The following is a 22,754-nucleotide window of genomic DNA, read 5'->3' as shown; positions in this document are numbered from 1 at the left end:
AGTGTATTCAAATTAATCAGAAATAACACCAAATTCAAAATAGACTCAGAAATACAAATTATTCGAAAGACTTAAAGATTCTCGAACTGCCAATTTAATATTTTCTGACACAGAATTAATTTCTGGACTCACCTGAGTTTATAGTCACATGACTGTCCAAAATGGCGGAGGTAGCGTTGGTCTGTGATCACAGGGTCCGTCTTACTTTCAAATGCAGGGAGTGACATTCTTCGAGCGTGACACTTTTCGGGGGTTAAAACCGTCGCTTGGCTTATTCAGCCAATATTCACAGGCAGTTTTTTTCATATTCGTAGTTAACAATTCACATGCAAGTTTACAACTGTGCTGACAGTGACACTGACAGTAACACTAACACTACAGACAGCAGTAGAATTAGTAGTAACTTCAGTAAGTCATCACGTTCAGTGGACTTCTGCTGACACAGCAAATGATGGATGAAACTGCTCAAGAACCTCTTGGCCATCGTGATGATTTGGTCGACATCAACAAGCTGACCCGATGGAACTTGACACATCTGCCACATACCACAGAAAAAGACCCTTTGACGGAGGCGCTAGCCTCACCGTTCCCATGGCGAAATGATTTGAATTCAAAACTTATTTTGACGTAAGTCTGACTCGCATATGCTGGCTGTGAGTTGTTGATAAAGAATGGCTTTTGAGACAGTGACAAAAGGTCAGGTGTCATGTCTACTGTCCCGAATGACACACGATTGCTGACATTTCACCATTGCCAAAAGAATAAACAAATAAGAAATAGGTAGAAAATGAATGTGAAAACTGACTTTGATTGTTGATCAGTATTTTCTATACCACTAACAAATAATCTACTTACACATAGCTGTTTGGCAAATGTATGTTGCATGGGACACACTGACATGAAAGTGGAAGATGTTTTTCCCTCTAGAGAAACTACATATCAAGTTACACTTTTTGTGCTCTTCCATTCCAGTTGGCAATCAATTGTTAACGCATGTTATTAGAAAAAATAGAACGAAAACAGATTAGATAGAATGAAAAATGTACTGGTGATGTCATTTGGGACATACTGAGTAACTGACATGAAAACGTCACCTTTTGTCATTGTCTCTTTTACATACATGTTGGTGTTATCTGTCATCATTCAAAGAGATTTGAGTTTGAAATATAATAATATTTGGTTTCCTCCCCTGTTTCCTTAAGTTGTCTTTCAGAGTCAGGGCATTAAATCTTCTTCTTCTTGTCGTTCACCTAGAGGGCATTAAAGGATCAATTAGGATATTTTTTTTATCATCGTGCCGCAATAAAATTGATACTGCCCCAATTTGGACAGCCCAAATGCAAGGGGAGCAAATCATGCTGTTTAGTATTGTTATAAAACTCAAAATTGTCTTGTCGGTAAAAGTGAAGAGATAATTTTGTTAAAGAAAAATAATGTATATTCAAAATGTTACAAAAAACCCTATTTGCCCAGTATGAAGTATGTTCTTTGTCTTTTACTGTGAAACTAAGTAGATTTGCAAAAAGTCCCCATGGTTAACATCCGGTTCAACTTTGATCATATCATTATTATTATTAGTATTAACGATAATGAAATATTAGTTACCTTAAAATAATGTATAATTTCATGTGCAGCACTCGCAACCTTACTCAGTTGAACGTGCATGCCATTGTTCATGCATCCAATGAACATCTGAACGACAGAAATCCAATCAGTGATGAAATCTTCTCTCAGGGAGGACCAGGTCTCGTGAAAGAAGTCAGGGAGGACATCAGAGGTGTGTTTTGTCATGAATCCCTTTAGTAGTACTACTTGTAGACATTCCATGAGAACAGTAAAACTGAAATGAAACAGATGTGAGACAGGCTCAGTGGCCTTGTGGATAAGACGCCGGCCTCCCATGCCAATGGTCACGGGTTCGAATCCTAGCTGCGTTTGGTAGGTCAAGGGTGGAGATTTTTCTGATCTCCCAGATCAACTTATGTGCAGTCACCTACAAGTGCCTCATCCCCCTTTCGTGTGCACATGCAAGCACAAGACCATATGCACACACAGAACTCTTGTAATCCATGTCAGAGTTCTCTGTGTAATAGAAACACGAAAATATCCATCATGTTTCCCCTAAAAGCAGTGTATGGCTGCCTGAATGGCAAGGTAAAAATGATCATACACCTAAAAGATCGTGGGAGTTTTAACCCATGAACAAAGAAGAAGAAATCTATAAGAGAGGGGTTGCAGATCAAAGTAAAAAAAACGCACACACACAAAACAGCAACAAAAACACACACACACACACACACACACACACATATATATATATACTAGATGAATACCCGCTTTGCCGGGTGTACGCCGGTGTACGCGATTGACGCCACACGAAGGAAGGGAGATAAACGCGCAAAACACAGGAGAAGATAAGGAAGAGTTACTGGGAATGGATGTACAGAAAAACCAAAATCGGTTGTGCGCTGAGAGCACGTGTTGAAAATTTTCATCGACCAGATTGTGTCCGGGGTCTACCTGAATATGCCCACCAAATTTAAAGCAGATCCATCGAGAATTTTGGCCGTGCATCGCGAAGTGACACAGACAGACAGACACACACAAGCCGTATATAGATATAGCAGGCATGGGAATTGTCCGCCGAATGGCGGATTTCCGCCGAATTTTTTTTTTGTTCCGCCGAAAATGCAAAAGTGTCCGCCGAAAAAATAAAGGGGGGAGGCACACAAAAAAAGCACCGGTTACTTTGGCCTTTGCGCAAAAGCCCGCGAAAACTTTCCGTACTTTGTTCACGCACTGCTACCGCCCGCCTCAGTTATTGAACTATTATGTTTGAAAGTAAACCAGATTGCACAGATTGTGTTACAAGTTACATTTTCCTGTTTGTCTCAACAGATAAATTTTTTTACAAATTTAAACCATATATAATACATGTAAGCAAAATTTGGTACATTTTTGTACTAAAAACTCTGATTCTAAAAACAGAATTTAATGGCAAACTTGGAGCTCAGATGACACCAGATTGCACCATCTGGGTTCTTTGGAGAAAAAATTTTTCCGGGGGGGCATGCCCCCGGACCCCCCTAGTAAGGCTAGGCGCTTCGCGCCGTCGACTTGACGCTTCGCGCCGTCGACTTGACGCTTCGCGTCTTCAGTTATAAATTTTCCGCCTTTTTTACAATTTTCAATTCCCATGCCTGATATAGATATACACAGATCTAAAAAGGAGAGACAGACAACCTTCCCAAATCAAGACACACACAAAAACCAGGAAAGGGTAATGCACAGAACTTTTGAAGAAGAAAAAAAAGTCATGGCCATGTCTTACTATAATCCAGTACCTTCTGTTCCAGTGTGCAAAACAGGGGAGGCAAAGCTGAGCAAGGGGTACAACCTTCCTGCCCGCTACGTCATCCACACCGTGGGCCCTCGCTACAACCTCAAGTACATCACAGCTGCTGAGAGCGCTCTCTACAGCTGTTACAGGAATACTCTTCAGCTCTGCAGGTATGGGAACTGAATAAAAGACTGGCAGAATTTTCGACAGGTTTGCTGGGACGAGGGTAGGTACGCTGAAAGGTGTACCACTGCCAGACAGTTCTGCCACCTTGCAATTGCCTATGTAGATCTGTGTGTGTGTGTGTGTGTGTGACAAGCCGGAGAACAGCTGAGAAACAAATCCTGAAAACTGGCCAGGATCCAGGGGCAGTGCCCTGGTAGAGGGCACTGAAGCGGAAACAAAAGTGTGCAGCTTTAAAGAGAATTGAATGGCCTCTCATGGCAGCTAGACCACTCAGAAGTGGCAGTGAAAGTGGACTCGGAAAGATAGCCTCTCGATGTGTTTGTTTTTAAGAAAATTGTTGTTCTGACATTCACATCCTGTTTCTTATTTCTCAGAAAATTGCGGATCCTGAGATAGTTCTTCTGTCTGATTTGTGTGACAGTGTGTATACATAGTTATATATGTGTTTTTGTAAATATATGAGTTTTTTTTGGATGCACCTGTTATTACTGCAGCTATGCCAACTTGTTCTTTTTGCACTTTGCAGAGAGAATGCCATCCGATCTCTGGGCCTGTCATGCGTTCATACCATGCGCAGATCCTATCCACCAGAACAAGGCGCCCACATAGCCATTAGTGAGTTGAACGGGGGGGTGTTTTGTGTGTGTGTGTGTGTGTGTGTGTGTGTGTGTGTGTGTGTGTGTAACTTCTTTTCGAATCAGCTGTTCAATTTGCTGTATTTGGGGAACTGGTAGCTCAGTTGGTAAAGGACTGGACTCGTGATCCTCAGCTGGGATGGACAGGGGGCAACATAATGTGAAGACTCAGAGATGGTATTCATGTGTCACTGCAGTGGTGTGTAAAAGACCTCAGTCTTCTGCTGGAAGTTATTTTGATTTTGTGTGGTGGAGGTGGAAGTTAGGGAATAAGGTTAGGACAGGGGGGGGGGGGTGGTATCAATAAAAGAATAATACCAGTGTTGCTGCTAGTTTCCTGTTCAAAATTGGAAAACAAGAGGGTGTCATTGACAGTTATTAAGTTATTGCATGTTCAATCCTGAAATGTATTTGTTTGTTTGTTTGTTTAACGCCCAGCCGACCACGAAGGGCCATATCAGGGCGGTGCTGCTTTGACATATAACGTGCGCCACACACAAGACAGAAGTCGCAGCACAGGCTTCATGTCTCACCCAGTCACATTATTCTGACACCGGACCAACCAGTCCTAGCACTAACCCCATAATGCCAGACGCCAGGCGGAGCAGCCACTAGATTGCCAATTTAAAAGTCTTAGGTATGACCCGGCCGGGGTTCGAACCCACGACCTCCCGATCACGGGGCGGACGCCTTACCACTAGGCCAACCGTGCCGGTCCTGAAATGTATGCCTGTCACTTGATATGCAGTATTAAACTAGCAGATTGTTTATAGAGATCCTCTTTGTAAGTGTATCTAAATTGATTGAACTCTGTGTAACTGCTCTTCTTTTTTGGTTCAGGAACAGTTAGACGTTTCTTGGAGAAGTATCCAGACACACTAGACACTCTGTTATTTGTCTGCTCGGATGACACTGTGGTAAAGAATATTTATTATCATGTTTTATGTTTGTTGATGTTAATCCTATCGTGAAAGTGTGTCTATCGGTCTGTCTGCCTGTAAAAGAAAACTGATAGTCCTATCAAAACTTTCATTCTGGTCACTGAAACGTTTGACAGTCTCACTTGCCTACAAGCATGAAATTAGAAAAGTTCCACCGTGGTTTGTGTTTACAGTACATCTCGTATATATATCCATTTCCATCATATAATATATGCATTATTGTTTGAACGATTTGACACTGTGTTCACCATAGAAGACACTAACGTTCATATCATTGTCCCCCCATGTCAGGACATCTACAAAGAGTTGCTGCCCCTGTACTTCCCTCGCAGCATCACGGAGGAGGAGGAGACCCTGAGCAAGCTGCCGAAAGATCTCGGAAATGAGGATGGAGAGCCAGTAATAGCAGAGCGACAGATCAGAATCATGGACAAACCTGCTTTTGCTGCATACAGTAAATTATTTATCTGGAAAACAATGCTCTGAAGCTACAAAAAATAAGAGAGGTTATTTTCTGGGATGTATTTATAACATAATTTTTATTATTGAGAACACTATGTTACTTTAGCGCATTGAATTGTTACATGTTATTGGTAAGCCTGTATTTATACCTTAATATTTCAAGCTTTCTGTTCATTCCGGCTGTGCATTCACCTTTGTTTTATGACCTACTTTCCTCAAATGTTCACCAAATCAGAATCTTAAAACTGAGGGTTTCACTGCATTTCTTTTCCAGGGGAAGAGGGTGTGAATGAGTTTGAAGAGACAATTGACCTGAACAAAGTTTTTGAGACCTCAATGGCTATTGATGTGGGCCACCACCCCTTCGCTAGCATGGAGGAGAATCCAGACACCACCAAGACCAAGGTACTGCAAGGGATATCACCCGCCGAGTTCAGACGTGCTGAGGCCCGGCGAAAGTGAGTTTTATTGTGTTTTTATTCTTTTTATTGCTTCCTGGGAGCCGGCGTGGCACTGTGGTTAGAGCGCTTGCCTCTCACACTGGAGTTCATGGGTTCGATCCCCACCCGGGGCGAACGCAAGAAAATCGATTTTTTCAAGCGCTCTCCAGTCAACCCATCTGGAAATGGGTACCTGACCCTATTCAGGGCCAGGGAAGGACAAAGCAGCAAAGGAGAGGAGTGGGTACCGCCCTCATAAAGCTAGCCAGATAGTACATTAGTTCAGATCTCTAACATCTCACTCCCCTACAACCAAATTGGTTATGGGACTACCTTTACCTTTTATTTTCTTCCTGTTTGAAAATGTTTTTGTTTTTTTTTAAATTGAAATTTCACTCCTTTTCAAATGGCTTGTGCATACTTGATCTTTCATCCCTCATGATTGTCAAAATGTAGTCGACCTCTCTTTTACACAAAAGTACCATGTGCACCAAGGTATGAATCGCAATCTTTCAATCTTACAAATGCGCTTATTTTCTCTCTATGTTGCAGATGATTTTCCATGGTAGATTGTCTCAAGGTTTCCATGGAATCTCTGACACCAACTGAAGCTCTGTGCTTATTTCAAGTTAAAGATAATGTTTTATCCTACATACGTGAGAGAGACACTCGTGAGATAATAATCGTTCAAATCACATGTGTGTATATCATGTAAATGAGGTCATGTCAAGCAAGTCTGGCAGGGACCTGTGTTTCCACTGCTTATGATGCCAAAGTCACCGAGACAAACGTCATTATAGAGAAAAAAAATTGCGCTCGCTAATTACCCTCGATGAATGTTTAGAACTAACACACTTTCAGAGTGACGTTTCTTTGCTTTGACGTAATAGATTGCACGAGGCTTTAGAAGAGATCAAGGTTCCAAAACAAGCGTCTCAATTTAGCTGCCTCGACTGCAGGACATTTTCAGTAAAATACACATAAGTACAGTATGTAGGATAAACAAAATACTACATGGCTTGCTGTTTCGTACCAGATGTACACTCATTGCTTTTTCAAATAGTGAACAGCTCGCTTTCGCTCACAGTTTACTATTTTAAAAAAAAACTCGTGTAAATCTGGTACGACACAGCAAGCCATGTAGTATTCTCTATGTGTCATTAGTATTTATGTCAGTCATTAATCATCATTCTGCATTTTTGAGGTACGAGGGATTACTGAGGAAGGCTCGTTCAGAGGACTTAACAGACATCGCATCATTACGGTGCATGTACCGAAGTGGTGTGGATCGTCATGGCCAGCCTGTTATTGTGTTTGTGGGAAAAAACTTTAACGCCAGAGACGTTGATCCACAAAGGGTATGTCATTTCTTTCTTTTCATTTTTTTTTCATTGTCAAAATATTGTGGTTTGGTTCACTGAATATGCTTATTGTCTGGGTTCATTATTTAGAATAATAGGGTATAAATCTAGTATGCTCTGTGGAAATAATCATGAATTATTTAAAGGCTGAGCCTTGGTGTCTAATGCGTCTGTGCTTCTGCTTGAGCACATTTGAAACTGTTCTGTCGACAGTCAAACATCGCTCTCTCCCTTTCCAAATTTCTTTTGATAGAAGGCCCTATCATGCAATTTTTCTGGCAGGCAAATGTATATCGCGGTTTTCTGCTAGAATATGAGCGGAAAATGTATCCTTAGCACCCAAGTAAAGAACTGTTGGACTGTGAAGTTTAGAATCATGAAAAGCTTCTCTGGGCATGCAACCTGATGTCGCATCTTTGGTTTCTTTGGCTTTAGTTTCAGGCAGATGTGTCTTAGTCATAGTCATAAGGACTATTATAATGAGAAAAAGATTAAAAAACAGATGGACTGCTAACATTCCAAAATCCAGATTCAGAAAACAAGGAAGGTTAGCTTTTAGATCGTTTAATTTTTGACAAAACAAGACATTCACAAGTACATCGACCTAATGTTCTTTAGAGTGGACTCACAGACAAATAATTACAGACAATTTTAGCTTAGAGTGCTCTGGATACAATCTCTGCTAAGGAGATGGTCCGAGTCGAAAGGAATAAAATATCAAACAAACATAAAAAAATGAGAAAACTCCTAATTTTAGTTTACAAATTAAAAAGTTATAAAAAAAGAAACATTTCAATAACCAATATGAGGAGTATGGTAATACAGTGCAACCCCCCTTTTTCAGACCCCCAACTTAGAACTCCCTCCCTTTCATGACCCTGTATTCTCAGAGTAGCTGTTCTTAACCTGTGTAAATGTACCCCCATTTTAAGACTCCCTCCTATTTAAGACCTGATTTTTATCCAGATATTTGGGAGGTTTTCAAAGGTGGTTCCACTGTATTTAATTGCTGACCACTTTTTCCCAGGCGTTGGGGGCCCGGGTAGCTCAGGTGGTAGAGCACTGGACTTGTGATCGAGAGGTCGCTGGTTCGAATCCGGGCCGGGACGGACACGGGTCAACTTTATGTGCAGACCCAGAGACGGTATCCATCTCCCACCCCCGTGTCACCACAATGGCACGTTAAAGATCTTGGTCATTCTACCATAAGTGCAGATGGCTGATACCACCTAAACACGCAAACATCAAAAAGCCGTGAGGGCGTAAAACTCGAATCGTATAAACCAATTCATGTCCAATATAGGCAATTAAGACCTGACGGACAATAAGTCCCTTAAAATTTACTCTTTTTTTTCCCAGGCGTTGCTGTACATGGTGAAAGTGATGGACACTGTGGTGGACAGTCCATACGTGGTAGTCTACTTTCACACACTCACCAACGGCTCCAATCAACCGCCTATGGCCTACTTGAAACAGGCCTACCACATGTTGGACCATAGGTAGGACTCTTCTTGTTTTTCTTCTCGTTTCTCGTTGGGGTCGGATTGGTTGAAACTGAAGTTTGTTTGTGATTGTAACCAGTCCACCTCAGCCTTGGAGTGACTGACACTTTGAGTTTAACGTCCTCTTAGCCCAGTTGGCCTATATTGGGACATGTATTGGTAATACACGGAGAATATGGTGTGATACTGTGACTCGACAAGCTCCCTGTGGCTGTCTTCTTTGACATGCCAGCATTAGGCTTGTCTGGTCAAAGTATCGAGATACGATCATAATAATGAGAGACGAGAGATGATGCATGCATGTTTTTCTCTTTCCAAGCCCTGAGACTTTCGCTGTGAGCTTGGTATCTTTTTCGTGCGCACACGGGGGCATTCAGACATCAGTTTCATTAGGCTGCATCTTCAATAGAATAACATTGTGTGTTTTTATGTCAAGTTTTTGTATCCCACAGCAAAGATTCCTACAGTTACCGTATTTACCGGGTTACAAGGCGCTACAGCAGCGCATAAGGCGCACCCCCTTCTTTTAAAAAAAAATTGTAATCCAGTCACCCATTGGGCGCAGGGGGCCGATAGGGCGCACCAAAATTGAAAAAGTATACCGGTAACAAACGGTCGAAGAATGAAAATAAGCCGCACATCAAAGGAAGAATACAGAGTGGAAATATGTGTGCTCTGTGTGTGCGGCGAGATCAAAGGCAGGTCCATTGTGATAGCTGGGTTGTCTTGTTTATAGACACTGACCTTCTTCCCAGGGGTCAATGACCCAGTTTTTGCTATGAGAGGTGGTTCCCCTGTCATATCTGAGAGAGGAAACACTTCCTGCACCGGGGTCAGTGACCGAGTTTAACCTATGGGGCGGTCTCTTTGATGTCTTGAGAGGAAACTTGGCCAGGGTAGTACCTAGTAGCTGAAACATGCATTATCACAAGTTGTTTGACTGGTACTCAGGCGGTCTCTTTGATTTTTTTCGTATTTCATACACGGATTAGGCGCTTCGTTATACAAGACGCAGGGGTCAAACTCGAGGAAAAAAGTCGCGCCTTATGACCCGGAAAATACGGTATTAGACTGAGCATTGACCTGTAAGTTACATTTGACATAGCAAAGAACAATGTGCTATAGGGCATGCTGCAAGCACTTTCATCAGTACGTTTGGTAACAAAAGCAATTTCAGTGTAATCAGAAAACTGTCGTTTATGTGCATTGCAGTAAGACGCCTACTGTTTGCATGATATTTTTTGCTTATTTTTAGGTACAAGAAGAATTTGAAGAGTTTCTACATCGTTCATCCAACATGGTGGTCTAAGGTGGGTCAAATTGTTCTTCCTACGACAAAAACCTTTGTAAAACCACAGGTTGCATGTTACATTTGTGTGTGTCTCGTTAAACTTAAAGAGAATTTAGCATTCCTTTTCCTGTTCACCAAAGCTTTGGATAAAAGATTCATCTAAAATTCTGATCATGTCTATTGTCAGTCATGTAAAATCAGTTAGGTTTCACTGGTTGACAAGGAAAAAGCAATGTTACTTAGTCTTTGCTTTCCTGTGAAATATATATGTACAATGAAACCTCCTTTTAGGGGTGGGGATGTAGCTCAGTCGGTAGCGCGCTGGATTTGTATCCACTTGGCCGCTGTCAGCGTGAGTTTGTCCCCACGTTCGGCGAGAGATTTATTTCTCAGAGTCAACTTTGTGTGCAGACTCTCCTCGGTGTCCGAACACACCCCCGTGTGTACACACAAGCACAAGACCAAGTGCGCACGAAAAAGATCCTGTAATCCATGTCAGAGTTCGGTGGGTTATAGAAACACGAAAATACCCAGCATGCTTCCTCCGAAAGCGGCGTATGGCTGCCTAAATGGCGGGGTAAAAACGGTCATACACGTAAAAGTCGTGGGAGTTTCAGCCCATGAACGAACAAATAAACAAAACAAAACGAAACCTCCTTTTTAAGACCCCCCAATTTAAAACACTGTCCCTTTTAAGACCCTGTTTTTTTCAGATTTGTTTGGTTCATAACCTCAGTAAATTGACCCCCATTTTAAGACTCCCTCCTTTTTAAGACCCTGTTTTTTTCAGATTTGTTTGGTTCATAACCTCAGTAAATTGACCCCCATTTTAAGACTCCCTCCCTTTTAAGACCAGATTTAATATCATATTCTTACTCCGAATCACATTAGCATTGAGTCACCTGAGATGCTTATCACTGAAAAACGCTTACCCGGCTAAAGAATTTAAAGGGAAGCAACCCCATCACCAAAACGAAAGTGAAAGTAGCTTTGGTAATGGGCCAGTACACCGGGAGTTACCTCCCATACGGGTGTATGCCACGTCACTTCCTCTAGGAACACGTGCCTATTATCATACGTCTTTTTCACCTCGGAGAGGACGGTTCACTTTTTGACGCTCTGTGGCTGACCTTGTGTGTTTGAGTGACACCCGCCGGCCACGTTACCCAGCTTGTCTGCTCGCCTTGCCTACAGTTTGGTGAGCTCGTTCCCGTTTGTTGTTGGTTGTTTGCGCTGTTTCGTTACTGTACGTTGTCCGTTTTTTACGGACTTGTGTGTCAGTGACTTGCGTGTTTCGCCATTTTGTTGTGTGAGTTAGTTAGCTAACTCGTGTGACTTTGCTAGTAGCTCTGCGTGCCCTCTTTCTGTTTGGGCAAGTGTAGCTTTAGTATTTTGTTGACGCGTAAGCGTGTGTGTTTACTGTGTTTTCAGTCGTTTTGACTTACGTTTCAGTAAATCTTTTTACTTTGCCACGTGTTGTTGACGTTTGTGTCAGTGTCTTGCGTGTCGCCATTTTGTTGTGTGAGTTAGTTTTCTAGCTCGTGTGACTTTGTTTGTAGCTCTCCGTGCCTCTGCTTGTGGGGCAAGTTTAGCTATAGTATTTTGTTAACGCATTAGTGCGTGTGTTTACTGAATTTTCCAGTCGTTTAGACTTATGTTTCAGTAAATTTTTTCGCGTTGCCACGTGTTGTTGTCAACATGTCTGATTCAGACAAGCGCCGTGGCAAGTCGGACCCCAAGGGGAAAATTAAGGCTAAGTCTTCCTCTTCCAAAGCAACGTTACTTGTTACAGACCAAGAGCGTAACACTTTGTTGGCTGTACCAATTTCGGCGCCTAGCGCTGTTACTACTTCTGCTTCTTTTGCGGCGCCTAGCGCTACTGTTACTTCTGCACCTGTCTCTACATCGGAGACTTCGTCTTCTTTGTTAGCACCTGGACAAGGTGCGTTGGTTTCCTCTCTGTTAAAGTCACTGGTTCCAGAAATCCGCAGCTTGGTGCAGGCAGAATTTCAGCGTTCCGTCGCCAGCAGTTCGGCGTTTCCGGCATCTGGCAGTGACGTCCGGGCATTGGCTTCCGTGTCTTTGTCCTCCACTTCCGGCTTGGAGCAGCGTCCTCCCTCTTCAGCGTCGGTTGGTAAGCAGAGCTGGTCCGATAGCCCTCGTGAGGCGCCTGGACGTTCTCCTTCGGGGGACAGCTCTTTCGCATCGGGTCACGACCGATACCTTGCTGATCTTTCATTTCCGGCGATAACCTACGAGGCCCCGGACTTGTTCGAACAGCGGCGGCAGTCGGTTTCGACTGCCGCATTTCCGGCACTTGCCGGAAGTGATGATCCGTCCGCTCCGGCACGCTACGGCGGTCGCGGCAGGATGGAGTATTCACTGACTTCCGGTCCTTCCGGATCGCGAAGTCAACCAGTGCAGTCTTCACTTCCGCATTTTGCGGTTCCGTTGACTACACTTCCGGTTTCGGCCGGAAACGCTTCTTCCTCTTCTGGTGGTTCCTTCCGGATACCAGATAGTGGATTACAGCGTGCGCCTTCCGGCTTTCAAGCGCCTAGGCTTGAGCAGGCATCACTCCACTCAGTCGGGGGAGTGACGTCAGCTCATCCAGCTCCGGTTTTTGCGGATGGTCGTCCTGCTTACCCTTTACCTTCACAGGGTTTTGGGCGGCAGGATGACGTTAGTGCTCAGGCTTTTCCGGTTTCCGGTTTGCCAGGGCATGCTTCTGCTTCCGGAACTGGTGACTTCGGTCATGGTTCCACGTGTGACTATTCTGATGCTCCATCAGTGGTCAGCGAGGAGTCGCGGGGCGTGTTTCCGTCGAAGCTCAAGTCTGTTCTTGACGTCGCGGCGGAAGTAACGTCTCGTTATTTTCCTGAAGGGGTGGTGGCTGCGGACTCTTCCGCATCATTCGTTCCTTCTGCCATGGCGGACTTCCGGCCGGCACAGGAGGATGTTTCTTCCTTCCGGTTCGCCGAGTCTCCGTCAGTGGCTTACCAACTTTCGCATTCACTGGTTCGTCCAGCACATGCGGGGAGTGGTATTCGGCCAGTGCCTGTTCCGTTACTGCTTCCTTTTGGTCCAGTTCCGGAATCAGCTCAGCAGTGGGTGGCTTCAGCTGCCCAATCCTCTTCCTTCGTGCCTACGGCCAATAGGAAGCTTGGCATGCCCAATCAGAGCCAGAATTGGCTGGCGTCTTTTGCACTCCCTAGGGCTACCCTTCCGGTTTCCCGGGAATTGCTGCCTCTTCTGGCTAAACCGATCAAGCGTGATTCGGTTTTGCCGGTTTCCGAGGCTTCCCTCCTCTCTGCTGAGGAGGTTGGACGTCGGCAGATCGAACTGTCCTCCATTGCGGAGACTCTCGTTCGGGCTCTGTCTCGGGCATTGACCGATTCGCTAGTTCCTTTCACTCTCAGTGAAGAACAGAATGCGGACGATGTCTCTGCGCTTTTGACCGCATTGGCCAAGGTCAATGAGGAACAATTGCGTCTTTCCTCCCTGCAGTACACCCAAGCGGTACTCTGCAGGAGGGATCTCTTCCTCTCGCAGTCCCAATTCACGGAGCTGGCTACTAGGGAGACCTTGAGAGTCTCCCCGGTCTCAGAGGAGTCTCTCTTCTGTCCGCTGGCACTGGATGCCAGACAGAAGGAGATTCAGTCAAACAAGGACAGTCAGTTCCTTGACTACACTCTGAAGGGGGTGAAACAGTCTCAGCCTTCTAAACAGAAGCAGGCTCAGACATCGTCTAACCCCAAGCCAGCTCAGAAGCGGCAGGCTTCGCCGGCCGCTCGTGGTGGGAAGAAGAGGACGGCATCGGGGAGGGGGCGTGGCGGCTCTGGAAGTAAGCCACACCCCCAATGAAGCGCTCCCGATCTCACCTCCCTCCCGCCCTCCACCTTGGTGATGGCGGGAGGCCCCTCCCGGGCACTTTCTCGTTGGATGTCGGTAGTAGACAGCCAATGGATTGTGGGAGTGGTGAGTTCGGGCTTCCGTCTACTCTGGCGGGAGGAAAAGGCGCCTCTTACCCGAGTGCCTCCGCGGTTCAAGCCCCCCTTCTCGCAGGAAGCACGTTCCGTCTTGCAGTCGGAAATTGCCTCCCTGGAGCAGAAGGGCGCGGTGGAGAGAGTTCGGGTCCACAGCTCCCTGGGATTTTACGGGCGTCTGGTCGCTGTTCCCAAAGCATCAGGAGGATGGCGTCCCGTGTTGGATTTATCTCTCCTCAATACTTTCTTGAGGGAGATAAAATTCAAGATGGAGACGCCAGCCTCTGTCCGAGACTCTCTCCGCCCAGGAGACTGGGTGACCTCGATCGATCTCACGGACGCATACTTTCACTTTCTTATGCATCCGACCGACCGGAAATGGCTTCGTTTCCGGTGGGGAGATCAGATCTACCAGTTTCGCGCACTCCCTTTCGGGCTGTCTCTCGCACCGTGGATTTTCACCATGGTGGTGAGACAGGTCTGTGCACTGGTGAGGTCCCAGGGTATCCGTCTGCGGGCTTATCTGGACGACTGGCTCATCATGAACCAGTCCCAGAGCGGCTGTTCGCAGGATACCCTGACGGTTCTTCGAGAATCCAACTGGTTGGGGTTCTCGATCAACCGGGTAAAGTCGGAGCTGACCCCGTCACAGACATTCACTTATCTGGGGATGTCTTTCGACACGGTCGCTTGGACTGTCCAGCCTTCTCAGAGAAGGGTGGACAAGCTCCAAGCTCAGATTCGCTCCACTTTACCTCTCCTGATGGCTTCCATCCGCTCGCTCGCCTCCATCTTGGGGCAGATGGAGTCTATGGCTCTTCTGGTTTCACTGGGCCGGGTCCACAAATGTCCGCTTCAGTTCGCGCTGAAGCCGTTTGTGGACTCTCCTCTGGTGGACTGGGACGCCCTCATCCCTTTGCAGGGATGGTTCCAGTCTGCGACCCTTCCGTGGTTGCACACGGAGTGGGTCTGCAGAGGTGTTCCGATCGTCGTGCCCCTCCCCGACCTGGACCTCTTTACAGATGCGTCCAGGGAGGGTTGGGGGGCACATACAGATCTTCAGACTCCTCCCTTTCCGTTACTCAGCCGAGTAATCCGGAAAGCGGAGATGGAGGAGCCGGCCCTTCTTCTTCTGGTCGCTCCTCTGTGGCCGTCGCAGGTCTGGTTTCCAGATCTTCTTTGGCTTGCCCAAGGGCCCCCCATTCCTCTCGCACTCGTGCGAGGGGAACTAGTGCAGCCCCGAACAGGCATTCCACACGAGGAGCCCAGTCTTCTGAAGCTTCACGTGTGGAAGTTGTTCGGGACTCGCTGAAGCGCTCTGGGGCGTCGTCTTTGACTCTGGACTTGGTGGCTCGCTCGCATAGAGCGTCCACCTCTTCAGTTTATGCTTCCCACTGGAAGGCATGGACTGCCTGGTGTTCAGCTAGAGGGGTGAGTTCGGTGGCTCCGCGCTCTATTCAGGTCGCTAACCACCTCTCTTTCATGTCTTCACAGGGCGCCTCAGTCTCCTCGTTGAGGGTCCGGCGCTCCGCTATCTCGGCGACTCTTCAGCAGATTGGTCGTTCTGTTCGAGTCGGGGGCGTTATAGCTGCAGTCATTAAAGGGGCTGCTCTTAAGGAAGCTAAAGCTCGTTTGCCCGCTCCCAAGTGGGACTTGTTTTTAATCCTGGAATTCCTTCGTTCTGCGGATTTTGAGCCTTTAAGCGAGGCCAGTCTGTTCAATGTCACTCGCAAAGCGCTGTTTCTCCTTTTGTTGGCTACGGCCCGACGGGGTAGCGAGGTCCACGCCCTGTCGGGTCAGCCTGGAGATATCTCCTTTGAGCCGGACGGTTCCGCATCTTTGCGTTTCCGGCCTGATTTCCTGGCCAAGAATCAGTCTCCGGGGCAGGCCTCTCCGCTGGTTAGAGTTAAGGCTCTGACCAGCGCGTTGGCCCCGGGTGACCCCGATTCGGTCAATTGCCCTGTGAGGGCACTTCGTCTGTACTTAGCCCGGACTCAGCCGATTCGGTCTAGTTCTCAGAAGTTGTTGTTTATCTCTCTCCTTACTAGGCGCGAGAAAGATTTGTCGAAGGTAACGTTGGCCCGGTGGGTGTCCTCGCTCATCAAGCAGGCTTATGAGTGGAGGCGCACAAAGAGGGGGGGGGGTTATGCCCTCCTTGCCACTTGACTCGGCCCGAGCCCATGAGACGAGGGCGTGGGCATCCTCTCTGGCAGTTCTGCGCTCCAGACGTCTAGAGGAGGTGCTGACAACTGCGTATTGGCGTTCCGAAGATGTTTTCATAAACTTTTATCTTCGGGACGTCACAGCTCTTCGACAGGATGGCTCCAGAGGCCTTCCAGCGCTCATAGCAGCAGGCCAGTTCCTGTCCAGAACTTGATGGTGAGTTTTGATTCATTTCTAGCCCACCGCCTTGTTGATGTTATCTGCTAATGTGATTCGGAGTAAGAATATGATATTAAATGGAAAATTTCCTAAATAAATTATCATTTAATTAATATACTTACCCGAATCACATACTGTATTCCCTCCCACCTGCCCCGCTTATGGTTTTAAGATTTTTTAAAGCCGTATGATAATAGGCACGTGTTCCTAGAGGAAGTGACGTGGCATACACCCGTATGGGAGGTAACTCCCGGTGTACTGGCCCATTACCAAAGCTACTTTCACTTTCGTTTTGGTGATGGGGTTGCTTCCCTTTAAATTCTTTAGCCGGGTAAGCGTTTTTCAGTGATAAGCATCTCAGGTGACTCAATGCTAATGTGATTCGGGTAAGTATATTAATTAAATGATAATTTATTTAGGAAATTTTCCATTTTCTCTGAGGTTTGGAGGTCTGTATTGAACAGACCTCTGTGAGTTAACTTCTTCTTCTTCTTCTGCGTTCGTGGGCTGAAACTCCCACGTACACATGTTTTTTGCACGAGTGGAATTTTACATGTATGACTGTTTTTTACCCCGCCATTTAGGCAGCCATACGCCGTTTTCGGAGGAAGCATGCTGGGTATTTTCGTGTTTCTATAACCCACCGAACTCTGACATGGATTACAGGATCTTTTTCGTGTGCACTAGGTCTTAATGTGCTTGCGTTTGGACACCGAGGAGAATCTGCACACAAAGTTAACTCTGAGAAATAAATCTCTCGCCGAACGTGGGGACGAACTCACGCTGACAGCGGCCAACTGGATACAAATCCAGCGCGCTACCGACTGAGCTACATCCCCGCCCCTGTGAGTTAACAAGTCCTTAGTATTTGTTTTAAAATGTAAAACTGGTTTTGTTTTGCAGCTAGCAACATGGTTCTTCACGACATTTACTGCCTCAGACATTAAGTTCAAAGTGCACAGCTTGAGTGGTGTTCAGTATCTCTACACCAAGATCAACCCAGACCAGTTAGACGTCCCACAGTTTATACATGAATATGACATTCAGGTGGGCAGAGGTTTTTCTTGCTCGTTTCTCATAAAAGCATGAGGAAGAATATATATGTGTTTGTGCATGTTTGTGCATGAATGCACCTGTTAGAGAGAAAACAATTAAGTGTTGAAGTTTTGAAATACCTTTCGGGGAGTATTCTGAGAGCCTGTGTGTGTGTGTGTGTAGACAACTGCGATTTTTAGATTCTTTGTTTCTATTTATTTTCTGCTTCTTTCATTCCATTGGTTATGAATAGGATGCTCTACAGTATGTCTGGTTTTTTTCCCCCAAGGCCTTTCAAGTTGTGAACATTCTGTCTCCAGGTGAACGGACCACGATACTTTGTACCAGAACCTGACAGTCCAGAGGGTTTGTGAGTCACGGGGTCTCGAGACATGACTTTCCTTCAAGGCCAAGCAACTTGGACTGATAAAAACAGTGTTGCATTGACTTTTGTTTTCCCGGGCGTAATTCCCCCTTTCAGTTGTGATTTGGTGAAAAGGTTTTGTTGCAGCAAACGACCATCAGTCAGTACGTTGTCGTGTTTGACCGTGAATTTAGTGCATTAGGGTTTTGGTTGGTTGTCTTTGCTTTTTATGTTTGTGTTGAGCTGCAAGACTTCTAATGTGTCTGCTCTAAATATTTCAGTGTTTTTTTCTTTCTTTTTTCTCTCTCTGTGTGTTTGCCTCCTTCTGATCCTTTATTCTTTTCCTTGATCATTAAAACTGCTCTTCTTTTAGGCTTACAATTTCTGTTTTCTTCATGTGTAGTGTAGATATCTCAAATGATCATAAATACTTGTGTAATGTGATTTTGAAACTTGGTGCTTCAGTTTTCTTGATTAATTAATTGCTTTACATTTGAGGTACAGGGTGGCATGTTTGAAAGCCCCCATGGTGATAAGTATCATTTGTAATTATGTGTATGTACAGAAAGAGTTTAGAAAGCAATTGATGACATGTAAAAGTGTTGCCATCATGTTACAGTATTACTGTAGCTAGTACAGTAGATGCCTGTATGTACTGCACTTGAATGATTTTGCATAAATGTCTCGCTAATACACTGTTGCAGATCAGTTTTGATAGTTTTATTGGTGATCTCTTCTGATTGTGTTCAATGTGCTTTGTATATTTGTATTTTCAGGTGTTTTTCTTTCTTTCTGGTATGTTTGCATTTGGTTAATCATCTTGCGGACACAATAACTGGTGAAATTGCTGAGAATTAATATAAACTGTACCTGTGAAGGGGTAGCAGATGTTTACATTGCGGAAATGTTACAATATTTCAACTCTGTTTAGTGTACCTATGAAGGTTTGTTCTTGAGATACTCGGTCACAACTTGCTTGGGAGAAAGAAAACGCAGACAAGGGGAAAAGAAAGCAGAGCAATGCGCAAAAAAACAAGGGAATGGTTTTGTTGCTCATCATGTTCAATGTTCACTGTTTCGCACAAATCATGTTATTGCTATTGCATGAAACTCATGCACCCCTAAAGGCGTTGTGAAAAGTTGTAATACCCCCATGAACATGCGTTTTCAGACAGTTTTTCTTTTCTTATTGACAATGTGCAATGGATTGTATAAGAGTCTAGTGATACAGGAGAATATGAATAATGAACTGAGATAATCAGAAGATGAGGTTTTCAGACACGATTTATATTTTTCACACTCACAGGTAATCAAATCACACTGCAGTCATTTCCTTTTATATTTTTCACACACACAGGTAATCAAATCACACTGCAATCATTTCTGTTGTTTCTTGAAACAGCATGGACATTGTTAAACTTGAGCAGTTCATTCATCCGATTTTATGAAGAAAAACTACCGTAGCTTGGCCTCATGTGTTACAGTATCCCAACTACTTTCTGGTCATATCTTCTACTCATATATATACTTGCCACATTCAAGGTTAATGAGTACTGGTAGTCTTTGAATTGAATGAACTTGTGTGTTCTTAACATTTCATGAAAATGTGTGTTTCAGTGAGATACATGTTTGTAAAATAATGATTGAATACATAATAAGTTTGTGTTGGGTGTTACATTTTTTTAACTCTCTAGGTACATGTATTGAATTTGAATTCATATTTACAATTTGCTGTTTGATTATGGTTTTGTCTCACCAACGAATCCAAGTCATCTTTGCTCTGATTTTTTCTTCATATTGAGAATCGGATTGATTCATCTTTGGTGTAATATGTTGTCTTCATGCTGAGAATCAAATAGGTCTGTGTTTGTACAATGGATTTAGGCCAGGGAAGGGGTGAATTAACTCTGCTATTGCTGTGGGCAATACTGTTAGACTTAGAGAGTTAATCAATGTATTCAGCTACTGCTGCTGAGTTTTCAGTACCTCAAAAAGAATAAATTTACACCCACCGAAAATGCTTTGTTGTTGTGGATCTCCTAGTCATAATACATGTACATGAATTGTGTTAGGTTGTTGATGTGTATAGGTATGAAACATTAAACCGATTTATTCGCTGTTGTGTTTGAGACTGAAATGATCAATAGACAAGTGATACAGTTTATAGCTTCATACGCTGAATCAAAGCACAGAGATCTTCAGATGGCATGGCTTTTTGTACTGTGAGGGCCTTTAAATGCAGCCAGAGTACTTGTTGGTTGTATACACCCACTTTGTTAAAATTGGTATATGATTTGTGAGGGTTATTTTGGCAAACAATAAAGATGATAGGACGGGGTTCAGATTTGGGTGTGTTAATCAAGCAGTAATTTGGAACACACACAAAATCTCTTCTAGATGATTTCATATCATGTCAATATTTTTATTCTTCTTGTGGTTTTTGGACACAGTTCAGTGGTTGTGAAATGATAGTACAGTGGATCAACTTTTTCTTTTTGTGTTAAAAAATGTAACTAGACATTCTTGAACTTGTGTGCTCTGTCTTGTCAGTCAAAGATTATTCACTGCAAGTCATCATAAAAAAAGTGTGCTATTATGAAAGTATTTAATTTGGAGGAGGATCACATTCACAATGTCATTTCTGTGCATGATTGAATGAAATGCTCAAACCAGTGTTATTTTTTATCCCCTGATTTATGTAACTATATATGCCTATCATGACCCCCCGCGGGTTAGGGGGAAGAATTTACCTGATGCTCCCCAGCATGTCGTAAGAGGCGACTAACGGATTCTGTTTCTCCTTTTACCCTTGTTAAGTGTTTCTTGTATAGAATATAGTCAATGTTTGTAAAGATTTTAGTCAAGCAGTATGTAAGAAATGTTAAGTCCTTTGTACTGGAAACTTGCATTCTCCCAGTAAGGTAATATATTGTACTACGTTGCAAGCTCCTGGAGCAATTTTTTTATTAGTGCTTTTGTGAACAAGAAACAATTAACAAGTGGCTCTATCCCATCTCCCACCCCCCGCGGGTTAGGGGGAAGAATTTACCAGATGCTCCCCAGCATGTCGTAAGAGGCGACTAACGGATTCTGTTTCTCTTTTTACCCTTGTTAAGTGTTTCTTGTATAGAATATAGTCAATGTTTGTAAAGATTTTAGTCAAGCAGTATGTAAGAAATGTTAAGTCCTTTGTACTGGAAACTTGCATTCTCCCAGTAAGGTAATACATTGTACTACGTTGCAAGTCCCTGGAGCAAATTTTTGATTAGTGCTTTTGTGAACAAGAAACAATTGACAAGTGGCTCTATCCCATCTCCCCCCTTTTCCCGTCGCGATATAACCTTCGTGGTTGAAAACGACGTTAAACACCAAATAAAGAAAAAAGAAACCAATCTCCTGGCACCTGAGAGAATAACAAGCATTGAAATGAACAAGCGACTTTCATCCTCTTTGTTTTTTTCCATCATATTTGTTGTCCATGTTAATAACAAAATTAAAACAAGGTGTGCACTTGGTTTCATGCCAACCGGTACAATCATTCTGCAAAAGAGCTGTACAGCATTAAACACTGATAATGAATAACAGCAATTACTATCAGATTTAACCTTGACATCTCAAGGTATTTTATGCTTTCCTTTAAGTTCAAGATTTTGACAAGCTCTTTCCGAATACCCTTTCCTTTGGTTGTTGTTCTGTGTGTGGATCTACCTTTACTGTAATTGGGGGGGGGGGGGGGGGTCTTTGGGGTCACCATTTACAAATGTGATAATAAAGCTTTCTTACACTACAGTAACATTACTCACAAACACAGCCAAATCTGCATCTGTAGAAAATCCATTTTTGCACATATAATTTATTGCATTTTGGAGTACAGTAGTCCCTTCCATTTCCGGCCCTTTCGTGGGCGTGAACCTACCCGGAGCGGCCAGCTTTCCCATGACTAATGAGTTTTCCTTCTATAATTGACTCTTAATGGCCGTTAACCTGTCTGACGCGGTCAACGGTCACTGATTTTTGCCCTAAGGTGCCCCTCTTACTCGACAGGAGCGGCCACTTAACGGCCACTTGTCACTTTCGCGGGCGAGCGCCTGTGGTGTGTGTGTGTGTGTGTTGTGTGCACAGACGGCACAGCACGAGCAGACGACATGAATACTTACGCATGCGCAAACTGTAAATACAGACATGCGCATACATGTACATTTACTGCAGTCACTTCCGGATCGATCACAGCTGATGTGAGTTTGAAACACTTGTTTATCTGACACTCAAATACATATATAATAATCCAAACAACACACATAGAAACATACGAAACAATAGCTTAGCCAGGACGATCGAGTTAAACACGCAAATAATTAAGATGTATAAACGAAAGCAAAACTAACAGAGACAATGAATCGGCGGCTCGTGGATGATCGCTTTCTTTTCTTCATGAAAACTTGATCGTGTTTTTTTGGGTTTTTTTGGAGGAGGAGGGGGCCTGTAATGAACGGCCACCTGATATTTGCGGTCACCTTTGCAATGACTAATGGGTGACCGGATATGGCAGGTACTACTGTACATATGGATGTAAACTGCTTTTGCACTGGTGTACTGGTCTGTTAACAGCTACAGTTCTCTCTTCACGTGGTTATATTAGTTTATAACAGGGTAGTTCATTGTATCATATGACTGAGAATGGAAACATTGCAGTGCATTATGTGTAATGGTAATCATTGTACAATGTTTGTCTCATGAACAAACCATGATGGTGAAATAAAACAAAATTAAACACTACAACACATACAGAACTCTGTGACCTTTGGCTTGGCAGAAAGTGACTAGTACTG

General features: G+C 44.1%; 1 protein-coding gene across 1 annotated transcript; it reads left to right on the top strand.

Annotated features, from left to right (window-relative positions):
* Nucleotides 1-155: 155 nt before the first annotated feature.
* LOC138962595 (protein GDAP2 homolog) lies at nt 156-22,715 on the top strand. Its single transcript, XM_070334469.1, has 12 exons — nt 156-627; nt 1,635-1,777; nt 3,357-3,510; nt 4,053-4,141; nt 5,002-5,078; nt 5,394-5,556; nt 5,839-6,022; nt 7,209-7,362; nt 8,725-8,864; nt 10,123-10,177; nt 17,430-17,573; nt 17,882-22,715. Exons 1-12 carry the CDS (start codon nt 449-451, stop codon nt 17,933-17,935), a joined length of 1,536 nt encoding a protein of 511 aa, XP_070190570.1. The 5' UTR covers nt 156-448; the 3' UTR covers nt 17,936-22,715.
* Nucleotides 22,716-22,754: the final 39 nt, after the last annotated feature.

This window comes from Littorina saxatilis, linkage group LG3 (assembly GCF_037325665.1).
Source record: "Littorina saxatilis isolate snail1 linkage group LG3, US_GU_Lsax_2.0, whole genome shotgun sequence".
Classification (NCBI taxonomy): domain Eukaryota; kingdom Metazoa; phylum Mollusca; class Gastropoda; order Littorinimorpha; family Littorinidae; genus Littorina; species Littorina saxatilis.
Note: the sequence above shows the minus strand (reverse complement) of the source record. Positions and strands in the feature narration are given on the sequence as shown.